At 42.1% G+C, this 20,333-nt stretch overlaps 1 protein-coding gene across 1 annotated transcript in view; it reads right to left on the bottom strand.

Annotated features, from left to right (window-relative positions):
* Positions 1 to 17,994, bottom strand: part of NPC1 (NPC intracellular cholesterol transporter 1) — a 28,301-nt gene extending 10,307 nt beyond the window's left edge. The window contains exons 1-12 of the mRNA XM_064442859.1: positions 17,759 to 17,994; positions 10,657 to 10,779; positions 9,287 to 9,393; positions 8,520 to 8,695; positions 7,470 to 7,637; positions 6,574 to 6,823; positions 4,576 to 4,652; positions 3,553 to 3,923; positions 2,930 to 3,156; positions 2,274 to 2,374; positions 1,187 to 1,289; positions 5 to 194 (exon numbers count right to left, since the gene is read on the bottom strand). Of these exons, the coding sequence (XP_064298929.1) occupies positions 5 to 194; positions 1,187 to 1,289; positions 2,274 to 2,374; positions 2,930 to 3,156; positions 3,553 to 3,923; positions 4,576 to 4,652; positions 6,574 to 6,823; positions 7,470 to 7,637; positions 8,520 to 8,695; positions 9,287 to 9,393; positions 10,657 to 10,779; positions 17,759 to 17,842 (1,977 nt within the window). The 5' untranslated portion in view covers positions 17,843 to 17,994. The remainder of the gene's footprint in view (positions 1 to 4; positions 195 to 1,186; positions 1,290 to 2,273; positions 2,375 to 2,929; positions 3,157 to 3,552; positions 3,924 to 4,575; positions 4,653 to 6,573; positions 6,824 to 7,469; positions 7,638 to 8,519; positions 8,696 to 9,286; positions 9,394 to 10,656; positions 10,780 to 17,758) is intronic.
* Positions 17,995 to 20,333: the final 2,339 nt, after the last annotated feature.

Raw genomic sequence — 20,333 nt, 5'->3', positions numbered from 1 at the left:
ATACCAGTAGTCTTCTACAGCTCTGGATATGTCCCAAAGCTATGGAGATGTACAGAAACATTACAATATAGCTTATCAACACAGTGCTGATATCACCCTTGCTTTCACGATTGATTTCATCTTCAATACTCCTTTCCGCAGAAAACGCTATAGTTAAGTTTGGATTCTTATAGTTCTTCACAAAGTTAATAAACCTGGAAGAAAAAAGCGTCAGTCACACTTTAAAGGATAAAACATCGTGTATTATACATACTTGTAAGTCAGCTGAAGGCAAACTTAAGCGATCTGTGTGGTGCAAGAGCACACTGTGGCCAGACAATACTTTGAGGGACATTCCTCATTTTCAGAAGAGGGGTGCTGACTACACATCCCTAGAACTCTACTCCAAGCACTAGAAGCACACTGTGCTGAAATACCTTCCATGTTCTCTCCAGAGCTGGAGGACAACCAGGTATCTTCCATAAGCATAAACTATTTCAAAGCATAAGTGCAGTTTTCCTCAAAGCTAGACATAGAAGTACACACATGAAATATGACTGCAGCTTGCTTACAGTACTTGAACAATTTATTAGCCCTTATTTCAGTTCCCCTACCTGAAGAGAGGTGTTTGTGACACAGGTAGACACTGGTTATACTTGTACTTAGTCTCAGACTTTCTAGTACAATAGTTTTTATCCCAGCTGTTAGCCAAAGCAGTTGGACTGCATAAGCCAACATCAGCTCTTGAAGGTGGTGAAGGGGATGAAAGTTTTAGATCCTCATGTGGAAGACTTTTGTGAAAATTACAGTTTAGGAATTACAGGATAATGCTGGACCTTTCCACTGGTGGTAACAGTCCAGTGGATTGGAAAGTCAACCTGTGTAATTCTAGGAAAAGTGAAATATATAAAATCCTTTCTAAAGTTACTTAACAAGTACTACTGGACTAGATGGTCACTAACAAGACTAGAACTTATCTCCCTGAGGAGGTTCATTTGCTTTGAAGCAAATGAAGTATGCCAGATAAAGTAAAAGTCTTATGACCAGTTATAAGGTCTTATGACCTTAACAGGTTTTGCTGCTTCTCAAAACATCCCTGTAGTTATACTGAGAAACTGTCAGTGCAGTACACATGTTTTTCATGTATCTATATTTAAAGGTTGCTTTAAGTAATGCATACATTTCAGAATACAGGAAGCCTACTTACTCTTTTTCCCATGCCAAGGCTTTCATTAGCTTTCTTGAGTCATTGTAGTAGTTGTTGACAGGAAAAGTAATAACAAGAGCTGTAGCATTATTATAGTTATCATCTATAGAGTAGGAAAAAAATTGTCAGTCATTACCAAATGCAGCTTACATTCCAGTACAGACAGCAGGTACAATTAAGTTTAAAATTAGTGTTGTCCAAAGCAACCCCATCCCCACAACTCCATTAAATGCAATCTGTTTAACAACATTGAGTCCTCAAAAAGACTACTGAAATAAGAATAGACATTACTGAAATCAGAACGGAAGTTGATAAGCACTCCAGATTGTATTCAAAAATAATCACTCATTATTTACCATGTTCATGGCACCCCAACATTAAATTGTTGCATGGTTAGACAAGGGGCTACTATATAAGCAGTGCTTATGACTTTCCATCTAGTGACGTAACAGGATGTGGTTTCTTAAACACGGTTCCTTTTGCATACTTAGCTTTTACTCAAAGTACAAAAATCTACACTTCCATCAAGCATGCTTGCCTTCAAATGCCATTTTAGTATATTTGTGTTTGATATCTCTATCAAGTTATGTTTAATTTGGTAAATTGCTTCAAAATTCTGGCTTCAGAATAATTAAGAATAGATTAAGACGTTCACAAGGGAAACCTTTTCATAACTGCTGTGTCAGATCAGTGACAAAACTTTATCTTAACCCAGAAGCAAAATACATGCATATCCCAGCATGACAACTTGAGATACTTCACAGCTTTATCTAGTCTCCAAAAACTAAAGATCCTTTAGCACGCCCAAAGTAGATCAAACACTTGCATACTTGTCAGCGAGACAAGTATGTTCCACTAACAGACTACTCTGGAAGTGCCAAACACAAGCAGTCTGCCTCCAGTCTCAGCACTGATCTACTGAAAAAGTTATTTAAAATATCCTTACTTACTGAAAGTTTACAAAAAATTCCCATTTCTCTGGAGTGCATTTAAATGTGTGTTGAATGAGGATGCACCTTCAGTGCCAAAGGCAGCACACTAGTATGTACTTTCAAGACTTAAGATTGCAAGACCGTTTGCCACCTACCATCGTATCCTCCCAGCACCAGCCATGGAAATACAGGTCCACCAAACGTTCCTAGGCAGGGATCGTGAAGCATGCTCGTGTCATTCAGTGATGCTGGAGCCCTAAAGAGATCACCGGCAATAATTGTTAGCTTCTGCTTGACAATTAAGGCACAGCACCACAGGACAAAAGAGTAAAAAGCTATTGTGTTATAACTGACTATCAGGAGAGATATAAGACTGCTAGCAATACATCACCCTCATGCTATATTTCCTTTAAATTTAAGTACAGTTTTAAAGGTGTCTTTCTTATAGCTTCTAAGACAGAGTAGCTTATACCCAACTGAACCATAAACTGAAGTGAAAGCTTAGAAACTGCCTTCTGCATCAGAATTCTACTTCTCAGAAGTGTCTGAAACATGGTTAAGGTGAAACAGAGCCAGTGTCTGCACCAAACCAAGCTTAGCCTGAAACCTGATTAAAATGCAACTCCTGCTGAAGTAATAACACAAAACCAGAAGCAATCTATAATAATCTGCAGTTCCACATAGTATTTTCAGTTTTAAAAGGGGTAAGAAAAGGTTCAAAGGGGCAGCAAGAACTAGCTACTTTTGTTCAACAGCAAGACAAAGACCTCATTGGCCTACAGTTAGAAAAACATGTAATCGTACTGCTTACCGAACACAGTATAAGAAGTGAGTGTGGTAGTCAGCATAGACAAAGAACTCGTCCCCAATAGTGTGATCTAGTACAGAATGACTGTTCTGAAAGTAGTTGAGTACACTCAGTATAGTGCAGTTGTTGTTGTATGGAGCAAGAGGAGCCAGGCAAATGTCTTTCAACATTACAGTCTCATTGTCAAAAGAAGCAGTTATGTTGACAATAGCATCCTGCAAATTCAGCACCTGAGAAAAAAAAAAAAAAACAAAACAAACCATAGTTTAAGATGAGCCCAAGAAAGCACTTCCCTTACAAGACAAGACTTAAGTGCTTGCTACATTTCTGATTTCTGGAAGTTTCCAAAAGCAGTAGCACACATCGATAGAAGCACATGACTGAAGTTCATTATGTGTGTTCACACCAAGAACACTTACTGGGACTTAGCTTGCAAGTCTACCTCTAACAGAAGAGGTCAAAAGACAAGGTTTTCAGCAAAAACCTTTACAGTTAAGACTAAGATTTTTGATATAACGTCTAGTAATTGTTTTGATGGACACATGGCATTACAGATGGAAGTCAGCTCCGTATGGTTATACCTGTTAGGTATGTTTAGGTCTTTGCTCTTGGGAAGTCCCAATTACCTGATGGAGAATCTCTTTGCTGAGGGGAGGCCCAAAAGGGACATCTGAGCCTGATGGGTAAGGTGAGTAGGTGTCTGGATGGCTGTTTGGTGCTTGAATAATAAGCTGTTCAGTACGAAAGAAAGGCCCAAAATGTGTGTCAAAGTATTCCTTCTCCTTGCGAGCTTGGCTGCTTGGGGCTGACCAGAGATCTACAGGATTTGTAGTTGCTTTAACATACACAAAGCCTGAGCAGCACATTGCAACGAAGACCACAGAGAAAAGGATAACAGGACGTGGATTTCTGACACAGAAAGCCCCCCATGATGTGAATGTCATCCTTAGGCCATTCTCAAACCTTTCACCAAGCCTCTCACCACAGGTGATTTTCCCTGTAAGAGCAAGAAGTAAACAGTAAGTGATTGAGAAGTCAGTTAAGCAGCATTTTCTTGAAGTACACTAGAAAAGATGAAATTTTATTCTAGTTCTGTTTGCAGTAAGTGCCAAAAGCTCTGTCTACACTGGCAGTCAGACCCAGAGACCAATTCTTGATTGAGGTCAAGGGGCCAAAATCATCTTGTACCTAACACTGCTCCTTCTAATGCAAAATTATCTTTGACAGCAGTAGGCACAGCATATAAAGGCAGGAAGCAGCTAAAAGATACATAAGCATTAAAATGAGCTACCTCAGCTGCTACACAAATTAAACTGCAGTTCTTTCATGGCATGCTTTGAATGTATACATGGATGGGTCAAAATATGACCAAATTAATTTGCGCATCACGTTGTCCCCTTTCACCTCCAGCTACAAAGCACTGTAGAACTTCCCATTAGCACAGCTAGACCCATGAACTGTGCAACCGGGGCTTTCAGCATCCGGCAAAACAGGGTTAAGAAGAGAGATACTGGCCAAAAGACTGAAATAAAGCCCTGTAAGAACGGATTATGTGACCTAACAACGCTAAAATTCCAGAGCTTATCCACAGGAAGGGTATGCACTTAACTGAGTTTCTAATACATCTATTACCCTTATCCAAGACATACCATTGTCAAGACGGGAATTGACAGAAAAGGTTACATTGCTATCAATCGGTGTGTACTCTGAGACAAAGTGCCGCCTCCTGCAAGACAAAAAGCTACGTTATCCTGTTCTTCCAAAAAGGTATCTTTTAGGGTTTGTACAGTAAGAATAGAGTCCAATGCTAGTAATAAATTTGATATCTGAGTCCTCCAGAATCTACAGGCCCCATGTTCCCCCCCACACCCATCTACTCAAGAACAGCAGTATCCAGCTTCATGATCCTTTGAAACAACTTACAGCCACGTCAGCTGTCTTAAACTTTTCCAGCTTGGATCACTCACACGTTCTTTATGCATGTTTAGAAGATCAGTAACATTAACAGCACAGAGACTCTCTTTAAACTGATCATAACTTAGGGTGATAACATTTGCAAGAGATTTCTACATTAGAAATATTTTACTTCGGTAGTCAAACTGCTTAGGTTACACCTACTTATCCTGAAGGGGAAAGTGAGGAAACACAAAAGGGACTTTCTTCCTGTCTTGAAGTCAGGTAGGTTATAGCATAGAACACTTATGCTAGACATTTATTGCTTATACTCATTCCTGATACCCAGAGCAAGAGATAAGCTCAATAACCTTCTCATGGCAATCTAATCAGACCTCCAATTATGGCCAGATATTTTGGGCTATGAACCAGACATCTCGAACACCATTACCATTTCATGTAGCTTACTACGCAGGTTGTCCAGTAAAGTAAGGTTACTGAGCATGTCGTAACTTTGCTGTACCCACTATACTCTTCCACACAGATTTAATTCTTATTATACAGTGATTTCAGATTCTTGGTCACAACTGAACAATATTACAGTTGCACTGAAGAGTACCACCATGTGTAAGGTTATTAGATAGCAGAAGCCTCTGGAAAATGCTATTAAGAAATATTAATAGGGTTCCACTGCTCTGGATTGCTAGCACAACCACACCAAAGCAGTTACAGCTATAGTTACTTGAGCACTCTTCTAGTGAGTATCACTGGCTTGCTGCCCCTCACTTTACAAAATGCTATAATTACTGGAAGCTCAGCCTCTGTTTAGTTTTTTTCAAAACAGGAGACTAAGCAAAAGTATTCATGACTTAATTTGCAATAGGGCAGCGATTTGTTACAAGTATACATCTACAGAAAAACTATGTTATGGTTGCTTGTTCCTGCAGATAATGGATCTTGCTCTCCCCCACTGATCCTGAATTGAGTTCCTACAATCCCACTATCCAAGTCAAGCTTTTAGTGATTCTTTCCCCTCAACCACATCTCCTGGCAAAGTATGGTGTGTTGCACGTGCAACAAAGTGTTAACAGCCAGATTCAGTGTTTCATTAAAGCCTACATGTTGTAAACAGGCCTCTCCATCACTGCAATCTTCCGGCTCATTCCAATTACAGCTTAAGGAACAAGTGATTCAAGGAATAAAAGAGGATTTCATTTTTACTCAGTCATATATCTTGGAGGATCGATTAATTTATTAGCTTACTGGCCTAGTCTTAAGCATTGTAAAATCCCACAGGTTCCAGAAGTTTGACATTTGAGTATGAAGGCAGTTCACAGCTCCTAGAAGGCAATGCTCTGGTATCTCAATGCATACCATCCAAGAACACACACAGTTGAAATGAGACTTTCCTCTTTACCACAAAGGCATAATGTCAGTCAGATGAAACATATATGCGTTTCCCCAGAGTTTTGCGTACTCTCAAGTTCTTGCTTATGTAAGTTGTAGATTTCTGTATTTGATCCTGTAGCTAGGGATGCTATGAGACCTGTGCATCAACCAAACCAACTTCTGCACTCACTTTCTACCACATGGTTTTAGGTGTTAGAACACTCCCTGTAAGTATAAGCATCTGCCACAGAACATGACTTACAGCTGGGTGAAGAAGTAGAGGCATAAGCATTCTGTCCGGGGCAAAGGAAGTTTTCAGGGAAAAGGCAAGTGACTTTCAGAGCTGAGCATTTTGAATGCTTTACCTGTAACACCAGACTCCAAAAACTAGTGCAAAAAATACAAGTAGAAATCCCATGTATGAGATCCACATGATGATATACACAGCATCCAACCCAAACAAAAGCCAAGGAGCAGGCGATGGAGGGGGTTGAGGTTTTGGACCACAAACAATTGAACAGTCCTGACAGCTGCATGGTCCTGTTGAATCATCCACAGACTCATTACAGCCTTTGGTAGCATTGTTCATAGGATTCATTCCATGGACAGGAACATCTGTAACAAATCACAAGTTGCAGAACCAGTTTATTATCAGGTAAAAATTCAGACCTTCACAACACAAGCTTATCAATTAAATGAGTAAACCCTTTATATGAAAGCCCCTAGCCTCTGTATAGAGTAGCTTTTGGTTTTACAGCCTTCTCCATAGCAGGTACCGACTATTTACAGTTCTACTGCTTCTAGTACTCTATTAGAGTACAGTCCACTACTTACTGACTGGTCATGTTTTAGACCACTGCAGTCTGTAAAGCTAATAGGCACATACTTCTATCATCCCAGCAATGACCTGTCACCCCTCTCATCTGTTGTGAAATGTGTATCTATTTCCTTACAAAGAAATCCTAGAGGATCAGTATACTGCCCTAGTTTCCCAAGGAATACAAGCTATCCAGTTGCCTAAGCTCAGTCCACCCCTTACTGAGTTTGAGAGATCTCTAAACAAGAAGCTGCATACAAAGCAAGCGCAAAGTATGACTTCCAAGCAGAAATCAAAAAAGTTAATCAGTTTATCTTGCATTGCTTTGAAAGCCTCTAACTGCAGACATTCATTGCTGGACAGCTGTTTAACAAATCAGTGTACTAGCTATAGCATACAGCCTTTGACAGAAGCTTCAAAAGCAAGGACTAGTCAGTTTCTTACCTGAGAAGATAGGAATAATGCTGAAAGGAGTTTGTCCATTGTCTTTACTAAACATGTACTCAATCCAGTTGGTCGCATTGCAGTCCTTGACATCCTTCCCACACAGCAGCCCCAGTGCTTTAACATTACTTGATGGAGCCTCCACATCTTTGCAGGCATTATACATTGCTAGGAAGAGTGCATGAAGACAGAAGAGTCATTAAACCAATGTTGTTATTTCAGTGAGCATTCCAAGTATTTCCAATAATTAAAGACTTAACAAGTTCACAGAACATGCTTATAGCTTTCAAGAAGCATTTTAAGGTAGTGAAATAATGCTTTCTAGTTGTATTTGCAGTATTCAAGGTTGCAACGCTTTGTTACAGCTATTTACTCTGATTAGGCCACCTGAATCTGCATTATGCTAGAACCTACTTTATTGTTTGAGAGGGAACTATTAAGTTCCTTTCAGGGAAAGTTATGACAAATATTTAAAGGACTTTTGACCTGTATGACTTTCAGGTGTCTCCTAACTTGATTAAAGGTTACTGCACAAAGTGTAGAGACTGAATTAATGCTTCAAGTTTGCTATAAAACCAAAATACAACCTAAATATATTTGGTTTTGGAAAAAAGAAATCTTTGTACTTGACAAAGGACTAGAACAGTCCATTTCAAGAGGAGTGAGTGCCTCCTAGAGAATCACTGTAGTGCCCTGTGTACAAACTATCATACTTGCCAGACAGTTTCACTATCAGGTAGGCTTTGGACATTCAGTATTTGGCAACAACTTTGTTTTTCTCAAGTTAGTCATCAGAATTATCAGCTATTAACCATACATATAGATATCTGATCTCCTGAGTCTTCAAAAACACCGTTATTAATGGTGTCAGTGTAATGTCTCCTACCCAGGCAGAAGTTAGTGTTCCAGCAGTTTCAAGGGGGGCCTACTGGTACCTATTTGATGCCTCAGACTTCAAAAGACAGATGTTTCTCCCTCCCAATTCTTGAGAAAGCATTGGTCTTGTTACCTTGACAAAAGCCTAGGTAAATTAACACACTGTTTACTCACCATTTGCAAAGCTTTCTCCAACAAAGTACTGCAGCTCTGTAATGCTGCTTTTGTTCTCTTTTAAAATTGGATCATAATAAGGTATGGTGCTTGTAACATTCAAAAAGTCAGACTGATTTGGACTGCAAGTCAGTTCACAGAAGAGGTTTATCAAGTTGTAAAAACATGATGGACACCTGGGTAGGAAAGTCAACAAACGGCCATCAGATTAATAAGTAAAGATGCAAGCCATAGCTGATTTGACCTACACAGCAAGCATAAACATTCTGCTCAGAGTGACAGAACAAAATGCTAGCTAAGCTTCCAGAATTTAAGTAATACAACATTAGTTGGTGCTTAAAATTGCTTAATATTCATCAGTAGCATCAACATCATTCACTAGCAAAGTTGCCTACCTCATTTAGCAGAAACAAGCAGAGTTTGACTGGAATTTGAAGGAAAACTTAACTGTTGCTAGCGGGAAGACTTCTGTTAGAACAAGATGACTGAACAGTACTTTATGTCACTCTCTTCTGAAGGCTTCATTACAAATACAGCAGTCTGAGACAAACTAAAATAATGCTTATTCTACCAACTAATTCAATCCAGACTGCAAGTAGTTGTTTCATTAAATTAAAGCCTCCTGAAACTGATGAGGAAGTCTCTCCAAGATCTTGCTCCAATAAGCCTTTAAATGAACTTACCACTGTTCCTACAGTCCGCTTGAACTTTGCTTGTTTTCTTATTACTTTACAAATCTCTAGTTGCTTTGCCACTCATTAGCATACCTGGAGAGAAACTGCAGAGGCAGCTGCAAGTTGTTTTTCAAAGTCTGCAGTTGACGAACATCACAGCAAGTGCTAACATTTCCGAAGAAGAAACCTGGACAGAGTTCCTTAAATAAAAACAGTATTGAGATGGGGGGAAGGAAAAACATGTTTAAGACTTCAGAACTCATTACAGTTATGGGTTTTGCTTCAGTATATTTCAGAAGACAGAAGCTGTCACTGTGGGGGATGCATAGAAAAGAAAAAAATAATCAGTCTAGCCAATGAGATTCTTTAGAGAATAGGGAGAGAATCACTTCTTTTATTCAAGGCATCACTTCCTTTTAAAAAGCTCCTTCAGATGATCTTTAGTCACCAGTGTCTATAAATAGAATTATAATGGTATTTGAGAGTCTATTAGTAAGAGGACAACCCATGTTTATCCAAGTTGAAAGTATTCCTGCAGCTTATCCTCTAGCATACCTTCTGGATAGTATCAGATTCTAAAGTCTCAGAAGGCAAACCACAAAATCATTGATTACCTGGAAAAACTACTTCATATTCAGTTTATAGAAGAAACAAATGCATTTAAGGAAAGCGTAACAGACAGTAACATAAAAGTACTGCACATTAAGACTCCAGAAACAGTACGAAATAGGAGTTAGCTCACCTACGTATTTAAGTCACTCCTGCTACCAGCCAAACTGTTGTTTAACTCTATAGCTATCTTGCCCTATCACAGCTTTGAACTATCATCTGTCAGAAGGCAAGTCTGGCAACATCATCCTATATTGTGCATCAAATTGACAAACTATTTTGACTTTGGTGTTGTTCACTTTGACAGCTAAAGTCCCGATAAGGAAACATGGTCTCACACTATGTGCAGTTAAGGACACTGAACTTTGTCCAAGTACGCTCCATTTCAATGGGGGTCCGTTACTGCCTTCCTGTTTAAGGAAGAGATCAGGAATGATCATTTGATGGAAAACAGTTTACTTTTGTCCTTTAGAGATCAGGAGGGCATAACTGCAGAAATGTGTCGTAGTTTGGAAGAGCCCAAAAAAGCCCCCAGTCTGGCTAAAGAGTGCTCGAACCAGTGAGGAAAATATGCAGGAAACTGAACCAATCCTATATTTAAGGTTATGTTTGTGAAAGCCCATAATCACATGTATTGGAGACTTCTCATATCTCTGAACAGAAACTGAGGTATATTACCTTTACACAGCTGGGACCATGAGCTATACCTGAGAAATCAGGGATAATCTGTTCACTTTCTTATCAAGTTAGGACAAGAAAGCTAAAGGTCATAGTCTAGGTCCAACAGAAAGCAATACAGAATTCTAAAAAGTGTAGAACTATTTTTAAGCAGCAGACCTCCAAAAGAAGCTCACCTGCATTAAGTCATAGCCATCCTTTGGTAGTGCTATTGGTGGTCCATCATATGCACAGTTGTATCTCTTGTCTCCAGAAGCAACTCCACATTCCCCATACCAGACACACAATTGTGAAAGTACCTAATCAACACAAGATAACTGATTAACTGCAAGAAATAGTTGCCAAGTTCCTCAGTTACTGCAGAGTTTATGTGCTACCATTCCAAAAGTAGTTTACAATCCAGATTCGGTAACTTCCTGCTAATTTAAACATCAGCATGTACCACATAAAACACTCATTAACAGAAGCATGTGTTTTTGACACATCACCACTGATCTCCAGATCAGCTCCCCACCCTTCCTTGACCTAGAAACAGGAAGCGCACTGTCTATAGGTTAAGTACAAGAATTACTTAAGAAAACCTAATCAAAACTTGAAAAGCTTCTCCAAATATAAACTGATGTAGTAAATAATTTATTAATGCAAGACAATGCACATGATTAGTGGGTTAAACTTTAGAGCACATGCATCAGTGTACACGGAGAGAAGTGTTACTTATATCCAATATTTCAGTTCCTCCTGCCACCTTTTAATCTTTCTTGCAAACTCAGACACAGGGTGACAGATTGGGGAATTAGCAGCATAAAGAGGATTCTGAAGCAGAACTTCACAGCTCTGTGCTTCCATAGAATGCCACGTATCGTCACAATCTTAAAGGATGCACTCCATCACCACTTTCAAGACTATAAACACATTTAAATGTTGCATTTTCAGTGTTAAGTAAAAAGACAAAAGCCTCAAGTCTCATTTCAAAAATGTTTTAAGAGACTATTGAAGAATTCACAAATTGGTTCTGTTTTATGTGCATGAAATACAGAAAGGAAACTGAAAAAGGACAATGGCACCTTGCAAGCCTTATATTTTTGTTCAGTGGCACTGACACTGAGATATCTGAAATGCTAAACCAAAATATTTATACTGAAAATTAAACCATTTAATGCAATAACAAGTTATTTACAGCAAAAGCTTTAAGACAGCTCCAAGGTTTTCCCATGCACCTGGGCTGCAAGCAGAAAGCAGACCGCACAAACATTTCCTACCCTTCTGCCAGCTCTGGTCAGAAGTTTGCATGGTACAGTTCGAGAGATAACTAAACCTATTTTTATCTCCTGAACAACCTTCACCTAGCATTTGTAGAAACACCATATGCTTACACTGCAAGGACAGACTGCTGTGCTTTGTGCTTGACCATGAATAACACCGTTCACTGATCAGAGAGGCCCCTGAAAGGCTGTATTCACGATACCCAAGAGCTACCCAGAATTACAATGCCTCCACAACATCCATTTTTGTGCCGAACAACACTAACAGTTCTTCCAAAAGAAGATCAGTAATGCTTTTTTTTTTTTATCAGGGACAATAATCATCACCAACTTCCCTGACCCAGTTAGATTGTTTTCCCTTTAACTTAACCTAGGCAACATGGCCTGATTCTAAATTCACTATAAGCCAGGTCCAAAAGCCAGTTTAAGTACCACTCATCCAGACCACTATTTCATGTCTACCCTAGCATTTCTTCTAATAAACCTGTAACCAGCTGCTAAGTATCACCATATTCTTACCTACAAGTTGGAAAGCAACCCTTAGGATTACACTTAAACACTGAATGTTTAACACCAGCAAAAACTGAAAAGTTAAATTCCCATAACTTGGAGACTATTTACAGAAACTACATTGTAAATTTGGTCATGCATCAAATTAATCTAAGAAGCCAACCCTTCTTTGATGCAAATTTAGAAGTCACTATCTTCACCTCTGCTTCCTCACAGCTGTATACCCCGCTTCTAATAGCAAACAATCAACTAGTGGGAAAGATGATGGTTTAGTGTTTTTATGTACCAGCATCAGAAGTGAATTAACCATCTCTTCAAGTGGCAGCAGATTCACTGCTATTTTTGCAAAAGGGCAAAGAATTTTGAGCTGCTTACTACTGCCCATGAGAACAGAACTAGATATTTTCTCAGTATCGGGCTGGCTTCCACATTTAGTCTAGAATGGTTTGTAATCATACTTTCTATGAACACTTTCTAAAAAAATCTTTCTGTGCTTCATTAAGCCTTATTATCTAACACGTCCTAATTTTTAAAACCCTTTTCAGAAAGACTTGGCTTCTTCCAGAGTGGAAAGTGTGGTAAAACTGGTAATGCGGTTATCAGTTAGGCTGGCTGATAAAACTATTGTCTTAAACATGTTACCTGTATTTCAAGGTAACACTTCCTTGGTTATAACTACATGATACAAAATAAAATACAACCTGTATTATATCTATAAATTTACCTACAAAGCTTTTTGCCATCATTTTCAAGACGGAATATAAAGCAACTTACTTGCACATGACACTTGGTCATGCACCAAAAAGTATCCAGCCAGACACAAGAAAATGAAGCAAGATGAGGCATTTTGGCCTAGTATTAGTTTACACTTGTAATCTGAATAAAGAATTTAGAACCATACTAGTGAAGTTCCACATGAATAAAACCTACAATGGAAAAAACAACACATTTATCACTCCAACTTTCAGCCTGTTTAGAAAAGCTGAACAGATCAGTTAAAGTACTAGAAGAACACTTAGACCTAGAACTGCAAGTTTGAATACTCTATTTCAGTATTGACACCAAGAATTCAATTTCAAAGACAATCTAGGATTAGATGGTTAAGCCATGACCTAGCAGGATCTCACTAATAAAAGTCTGAATTTGTTCCCTGAACTGGTAAGCTTTGGTGATCTGTGATTTACAGTGGTTGAACTAAGTCAATAAGCCTAGAAAAAACACCAAATCATCCCAGTCAGCTGCCTGAAGTCACCAAGGTAGCTCTCAGGTATTAGGAAGTTGATTTTTATGGCATCAGAGTCAACAGTCAGCCACAAAATATGGGAGAGGCCTGGTCTCCAACAGTGCAGACAGTATTCAGGGATACTACAAGCAACTAACTAATCCATTACCACTGATAAGATACAGCTGGAAGTTCTTCCCACAAAAACCCTCTAGTAAAAGCTAGAGTAAGTTACAGAATGAGACAAGTACTTTGCTCTTTCAATTCTTTAAGAAGAACATTCCTACACTGATAGGAAGAGATAGGGATGAATAAGTGTGGTTGTAAATAAGTCATAGTTAAAGCTACTGCTTGCTGAGTCAGACTTACAAGTCACTTAAAATTTGGGTGAATGATCTTTTTTTCTTAAATGGGTGAAAGCCCTCCTAGCCCCAAAATTAACAGAGAAATGCTGTGTTGAACCCAACTGCCACCTAAACAACGCAAGATACTAACACAGGGTTGTTTGGGGTGTGTGGGGGGGTGTACAGGGATGTACACACCAAGTACTTCATAAAGCAACAGCAACATAAACTTAGATTAAGGCTGTTCCCTCCTGCCCTCAGCCCATCTTAGAAACCTTCTGGCAGTACACTAACACTAGCCTTCTGTACATCCCCAGAGTTCAGAAAAGTGTATTCTTACTTCTGGTAGATGTATTCTGTCTAAAGAGTAATTTCACCTCAGGTCAGAGCTCCAAGAGCCCTAATAAAAGAACTTGCACACAAGCAAGTATGGCATTTCACAACTATTAACAATCTACAAAGGTTGTTACAGTTTTCTGGTTCCCAGGCGTTATCATTTGTAATAAAACTAGTGCTACAACAGATCATAAACACATTTACTTCAGTCTAAGTTTCTTTAACCACATGTTGAAACAGATCAATAATCTTCAATGCTTCCAGCAACATTAGCCATCACCAACAATGAATACGTAGCTGTTAAGCAGACAAGGAACAATGATGATCTTGTATACAGAAACAGTAACTATTTGTAGTCTTGCAAATACCAGATGACAAGTAAACATTGTTTGGGTCTCCAAATTAAGATTACTAACGCATGGAAAAGGCAACAGCATCAGATACAGCTGTTTCCCCTTCCTTCATCTAGGATGGTACATCTGGGATCTTGCAGGGCAAGAAAGATCCCAGGAAACAGCATGCTCTTGCCCCCAACTCTAATATCTAGCCCACATCACATTTAATAGCTGATATTTCCTACCAGGTTGAGAAATTGAGTTCTAGGGAAACACAGTACCACACTACCCTTAGTAAATGGCAAGACTGGTTTATGGAAACAGGTGACCAGGTCAAGTTTGCAGATCTGTGCCAGAAGTTGCACATTACCTCACAGCCCTCCCTATGAGAGGAAGAGGTCCATGGACTAAAGGAAATTTTGCAGGTTTAATTCTTATTCTTACTTTGTCTCTTTCAGTAACTTGTTCAGAGGCAGCCAATTCAGAGACAAGCTTTGTCTGCCAAGTTCCTCCTGTTCCTTTGCTCAGAGGTAAAAGGGACTGTTGCCTTTCAGACATAAAAATCCTTAGTTACTCCTGGTAGGGGAAAGCAAGGCCCAGTCCTGGGGTTATGCAAGTACACTTCACATGTCACAGGAAAGTCAAGGTCTGGTAGGAAGAGAAAATTGCAATAATTGTAATAGTTCGGTATTTGTGGGATCAAGCTGGTGTTAGCTGGCAATGATTTATCGGGAAAATACACACTTACTGCATGCATTACCAGAAAGCACAGAGCCCCTAACTAGTAGCCGTCTGGAACTAAGGCTATCTGCACCAAAATACCTCTGATGCCCTGCAGGGAAAGAGTAATAATACTGGACAACACAGATTGTTTTGTCTACTGCCCAGCAAAGTACTATTCGGTTATACCAGTCATTCCCTTCAGTCATCTCTCCTCTTATAAGAAGGCTTGATCACTTTCCATCCAGAAAGACTATGAACAAGTCACTCCTGATTTTCCAGGAAGTAACTTAAATAAAGCGGTTACTGTCTTGTTCTGAAGATACATTGCCATCCCTGCCAAGCAAGTTGCCCCACACAGGCATTTCGGAACTTTGTGCCCAAGGTCAGGTAACACCACACTGCAGGCCACTTGGCAAGTTTGAGTCAGAGCAGCACCTGCCATAAACATTTTCCCGCAGGATTTCAGAAACTCAAATATACCCTATGGCTTGGGATCCCAATTGCTGATAGGAAACCTGTGTCCAACCTTCCTTATCCACTAATTTGACAGCCTGTGTTTTAGTATAATTATACAAGGATCAACTGAAACAGCTGCCATTAAGCACACAAGGTGCCATTCAGTACATTAGGATGTCCACGAGAGAACAACAGTTTCAAGACTTCCTCCTCCTGTAAGTCCACATTCAGAAATGGCCATAAAGGGCCCAAGATTTTTCAATGTAGTTCTTAGATGGTACTAATGGGCACTTAACTATGAACTAGTAACAGCTTAGCGGGCACAAGTGCTATACCAGAGTGCAAGATACATCCTACACAGGCTGAACACCAAGTTCATTGCAAAAGTGTACGTAATGGAAGGATTGCAAACGGAAATGCCGCTCTAGTCCACCAACTTCTTTAAAAATAATAAAGATGATATATGGCACTTTGATTTATACACACTACAACTGAAAGCATGAAAACATTACACTACCAGCATACCTGAGGGAGAGAACAGGTTCACCTTCACAATGCTTCCCTTCTGCAAGCATCTAACACTATATAGGCTCAGTCTAACTAAAGGACCAGCTTCTCTATAATCAGAGAACTAGAAGAGAGATCACATCTCTATCTTTGAAAGATATCAAGGTCCACTTTGTGGAACATCAGGCTATAAATTAGAGTGAATGGCGCAAAAAAAAAAGGTAAGTAAAATTTTGCCTTCTTACATTGCAAAACCGAAACCTGCATGATTAAAGCAATTTTGCAATGTTTACTTCTTATAGACTACAAAGCCATGTGCTCTACGAGGATCCCCAAAATCTTAGTGGAACTTGTTTCAAGCTCCTCTAGCTCAATATCCTTCTGTCACCTAAAGGAAAGCATCTTGCCATTTCCTTACCAGCCTAGGACACACCTCATTGCTACAGGATGGTACCTCCTGCCCAAAACATTACATAAAGGAGTGCTGATAAGGTGTGAAGTCCATTACCTACCCACCTGGAGATCACGAGTCACTACTAAACAATCAGCTTCTCCAGTGGCAACAGAAGAATGAACTCCTAGTTTTCTGTTTAAGCTCTTTACAGGTTGTTTGAAGAGGATACAAGAGCAGGAGAACCTCAGCGCACCCACAGAGAAGATGAAAACTGAGTGTCTAAAAAGGGTTAAGCATAACACTTGACCTAGAAAGTATGTTTGTAAGTTGGTTAGAGATGAAAAAAGTAAAAACAAACCCCACTAAGACTTACAAGACACTCCTTGTTTCTCCAGAGGAATGTGGAGTATCTCACTCCTATCTTGAACTGCAGCATAAACAAAGCATGACCGAGAAGAGTGGAGTGAAGGTTTTACACTATTTTTTTTTTCCCTAAAGCATCAAGAAATCCAACTTATTCTGGTTCCTGATTTTAAGGAAAGATGTAGTCTTAATATCGGCACATCAATAAATAGCAGATCTTACTATGCACAGCCAATGTGCTGAATTGCCTCCAGGAAGCTGTCACCTAGCATAAGAAACGCTCTAAGCAAACCGAACCAGACACTGAGGACATATGCAAGCCCCTGCACGAACATGTGACTGCATGGCTACTCACATGCACAGGGCATTGCATAACCAGGGCACACCACAGCAGCGCGGCATCCCGGGCAGCTGCTGCTGTATGCAACAGCAGCGGCCGGGCACTGGGCAGAAGTTCGCCAAGCCCGAGCACGCCCGCTTTCGCGCCACAGGCGCTGCCAGGCGGCCCTGCTGTGTCACCGGGCTGTCCCGCCCGAGCACACCGAGCACTCGGCGCTCGGGAACCGCGCCGAGCAGGGAGGGAGAGCCCCGCCGGGAACAAGAGGGGACACCCCGCTCACACGCTTCGGCTCCCCCCCGCCCCGAGCGCAGCGGCGGGCCCCCCACCCGGCGGCTGACGGGACAGCCGCCTCTCTCGGCCAGCTCGCCCGCCCGGCAGAACCCCGCCTCAGGGCAGCTAGGAGAGCCACCGCGGCTCCCCCTCAGCCCTGAGGGCAGCACCCGGGGGAGCCCGCTCCCCACGGCGCCCTTCCCAGGAGGGACTCACCCGCACGGGCGACAGGAGCAGAAGGAGGAGGAAGACGAACAGGCCGAGGCCGCCCCGCCCGGGACTGTCTTGCGGGTTCCCCATGGCAGCGCAGGGGACCGGCACGGCTGGCGGCCACAGCACCGAGAGGCAGAGAGGGGGAGGCGAGCGGGCAGCCGCGGCCGCGCAGGTCCGGAAGAGCCGCTTTCGCCGGGCCGGGCGGTGCTGCCGGCCCCGCCGCCGGCCCCTGCAAGGCTGGGGCGGGGGGGGGGGGGGGGGGAGGAGGCGCGCCCGCGCGCCGCCGCCAACCGCCGCCGCCGCCCCGCCCCCGGTCACCGCCCTCCCTCCCCCGGCGGGGCGGGAACGCGCCTCACGCCACGGGCGGGCCGCGCCTCAGCGGGCGGCGGCGGCGGTGTGGGTGTGGGTGTAGGTGCGGGCGCGGGTATAGGTACAGCGCCCCAGTAAGCTCGGCCCAGTGTCAGAGCGAAGCCGTGCCTCTCCAGAATGGAAAGTCCCGCCTAGGCTGTACCGGCAAGCCAGTCAGCAGCTTGCTTTGGGCACGGAGGTGTTCATCGCGTGGTTTACAAATATCAAAGTAGCTTCAGAAATCCTGGCTTTGACAAAAGCGTCTTAATTTCCCTTCAAAGCTACTAATTCATGACTTCCGAGCTTTAGTCTCGCAACCTCATGCGCTACCACCGTGCAGGCTGCGATGAACGCGACTCCCAAGCTAGGCGGGTCAGGCCGCGTGGTAGAAAAACCGCCTTCCCGGGGCTTTTGCCGCTGGTGACTTTGGCTGGCAGAGCCGCTGCCTGTGGCTCTGGCGGGCTGACATCGGGTGGCCTGACCCGTGTTGCAATCAGCAGTTCTGGGAGCGCTGACTGCACCCTGCTTGGGACCGGTTAGTTTGGCATCGGGTTGTTTGGGATCTGGCTGGGAGGAGGCACGCTAAAGGCAGGGTGTGACGCATTCCCGCGTGGCCTGTCTGTGATTTCCCTGTCACTTTATTGCCTTCGCGGCCCGGTAGCACGCATTGCGCTGCTGGAATGAAATATGTAATGTAGCTGATGTTGCTGTCTGCTGACAAAAACAGACTCGGTGTCGCAGGCTAACATGTTGGCCGGGGACCTCTGGAGGGTCACGTAGTCCAACTTTCTGCTGACAGCAGAATACGGTTAGGTCAGGTGGCTCAGGGACTTGTCCGGCTGTGTTTTGAATAGTTTCAGAGGCGGAGATTTCACCGCCTCTTTGGGCAAGCTGTTCCACTATTTAACCACACTTAGAGTAAAATGTTTTTTTCCTACATCTAAAGAGATTTTCCCATGTTCCAGCGTGAGTCTGTTGCCTCTTGTGCTGTCAGTGTGCCTGCCTGAGAAGAGTGTGGCTCCCCCTTCTCCACATCCTTCCATTTGGTAGCTGCAGAGAGCAGTACGATGTCCCCAGAGCCACCATTCTGCTTAGGGCTGAACAAACACAGCTCACGTGCTCCAGCAAGCCCCAACCATCACAGTGGCGGTAAACTGGACTTGCTCCGGTATGTCAGTGTCTTTTTTTATTTATTCTGGGGAGCCCAAAGCTGGGTAGTGTACTCCAGGTGTGGCCTTACAAGTCCCAAATAGAGAGGAATAACCCCAACCCTTGACCTACTGGCTACCCCCTTGCTGATACCATCCGCTGACTCTTGCCCAGCCCAACCACCCCATTTTCTGCCAAACTGCTTTCCGTGTAGTCGCTGCCCAGCTTGCACTCTTCCATGGGATTATTCCATCCCAGGTGCAGGACTTGGCATTTGGCAAGTGCTAAACAAAGCTAGAGTGTTTTAATTTTGATGTCATAAAAAAAAAAAATATTCAGCACTATGCGGTGTGATCCTAAAAGCAGGGGACTGAGTTGCCGCATTTTCTAGGCACTCCACATAAGCAGAGGATAGAGTATAGCTTGCATAGCTACAAGTAAAAAAATGCAAGAACTTTGTTTCAGTGCTTGTGAAAAAGGTGGAGGATAGCAAAACTGACTAAAAAGAGATGGCATTTCCTTTCTGGATTAATTGCACAGACAAGTGATATAAGAATCATAGGTGATAGCTAACCTATTTATAATGTTGCAAAACAAGCAAAAAGGAATCTATTGCAGTGGCAACTTCCACCATTAACTAATTAAGTCCATAACATCACACTTGTCTACTACCTACTGTATAAACAGAGAGAAGAGGTACTATTTTAATATTTATCTACATCTCTGATGGATATCTATATTTAGATGCATGTCTAAATTCACACTGTTACTCCGGTGCAATCCCCCAGAGTGCTGCCTTTTTGCACTCACAAGCTGAAGTGGTACAGGTGTGAAGACTGATTAACAAACACTAATAGGACTAAGCCTATCTTTGGCCATTAGAGACTTCTGAAATCTTGTGTAATAGCAGATGCAGAAGCTCAAACATGTACCTGTTTTCACGTCGCCTCTGTACACTGGCAGCCAGCAGACCAGAGCAGGGTATTCCTTCAGTCCAGCTGCAGCCTTCGGTCCTTGTTGCGGCTGTGTGCCATATTCAGGGGGTGAGGATGCAGAGCTATCGCTAGCACCTCCCGGGCAT

This window comes from Phalacrocorax carbo, chromosome 2 (genome assembly GCF_963921805.1).
Source record: "Phalacrocorax carbo chromosome 2, bPhaCar2.1, whole genome shotgun sequence".
Taxonomy (NCBI): domain Eukaryota; kingdom Metazoa; phylum Chordata; class Aves; order Suliformes; family Phalacrocoracidae; genus Phalacrocorax; species Phalacrocorax carbo.
The sequence above is the reverse complement of the archived record's forward strand: the minus strand, read 5'-3'. Positions and strand labels throughout refer to the sequence as shown.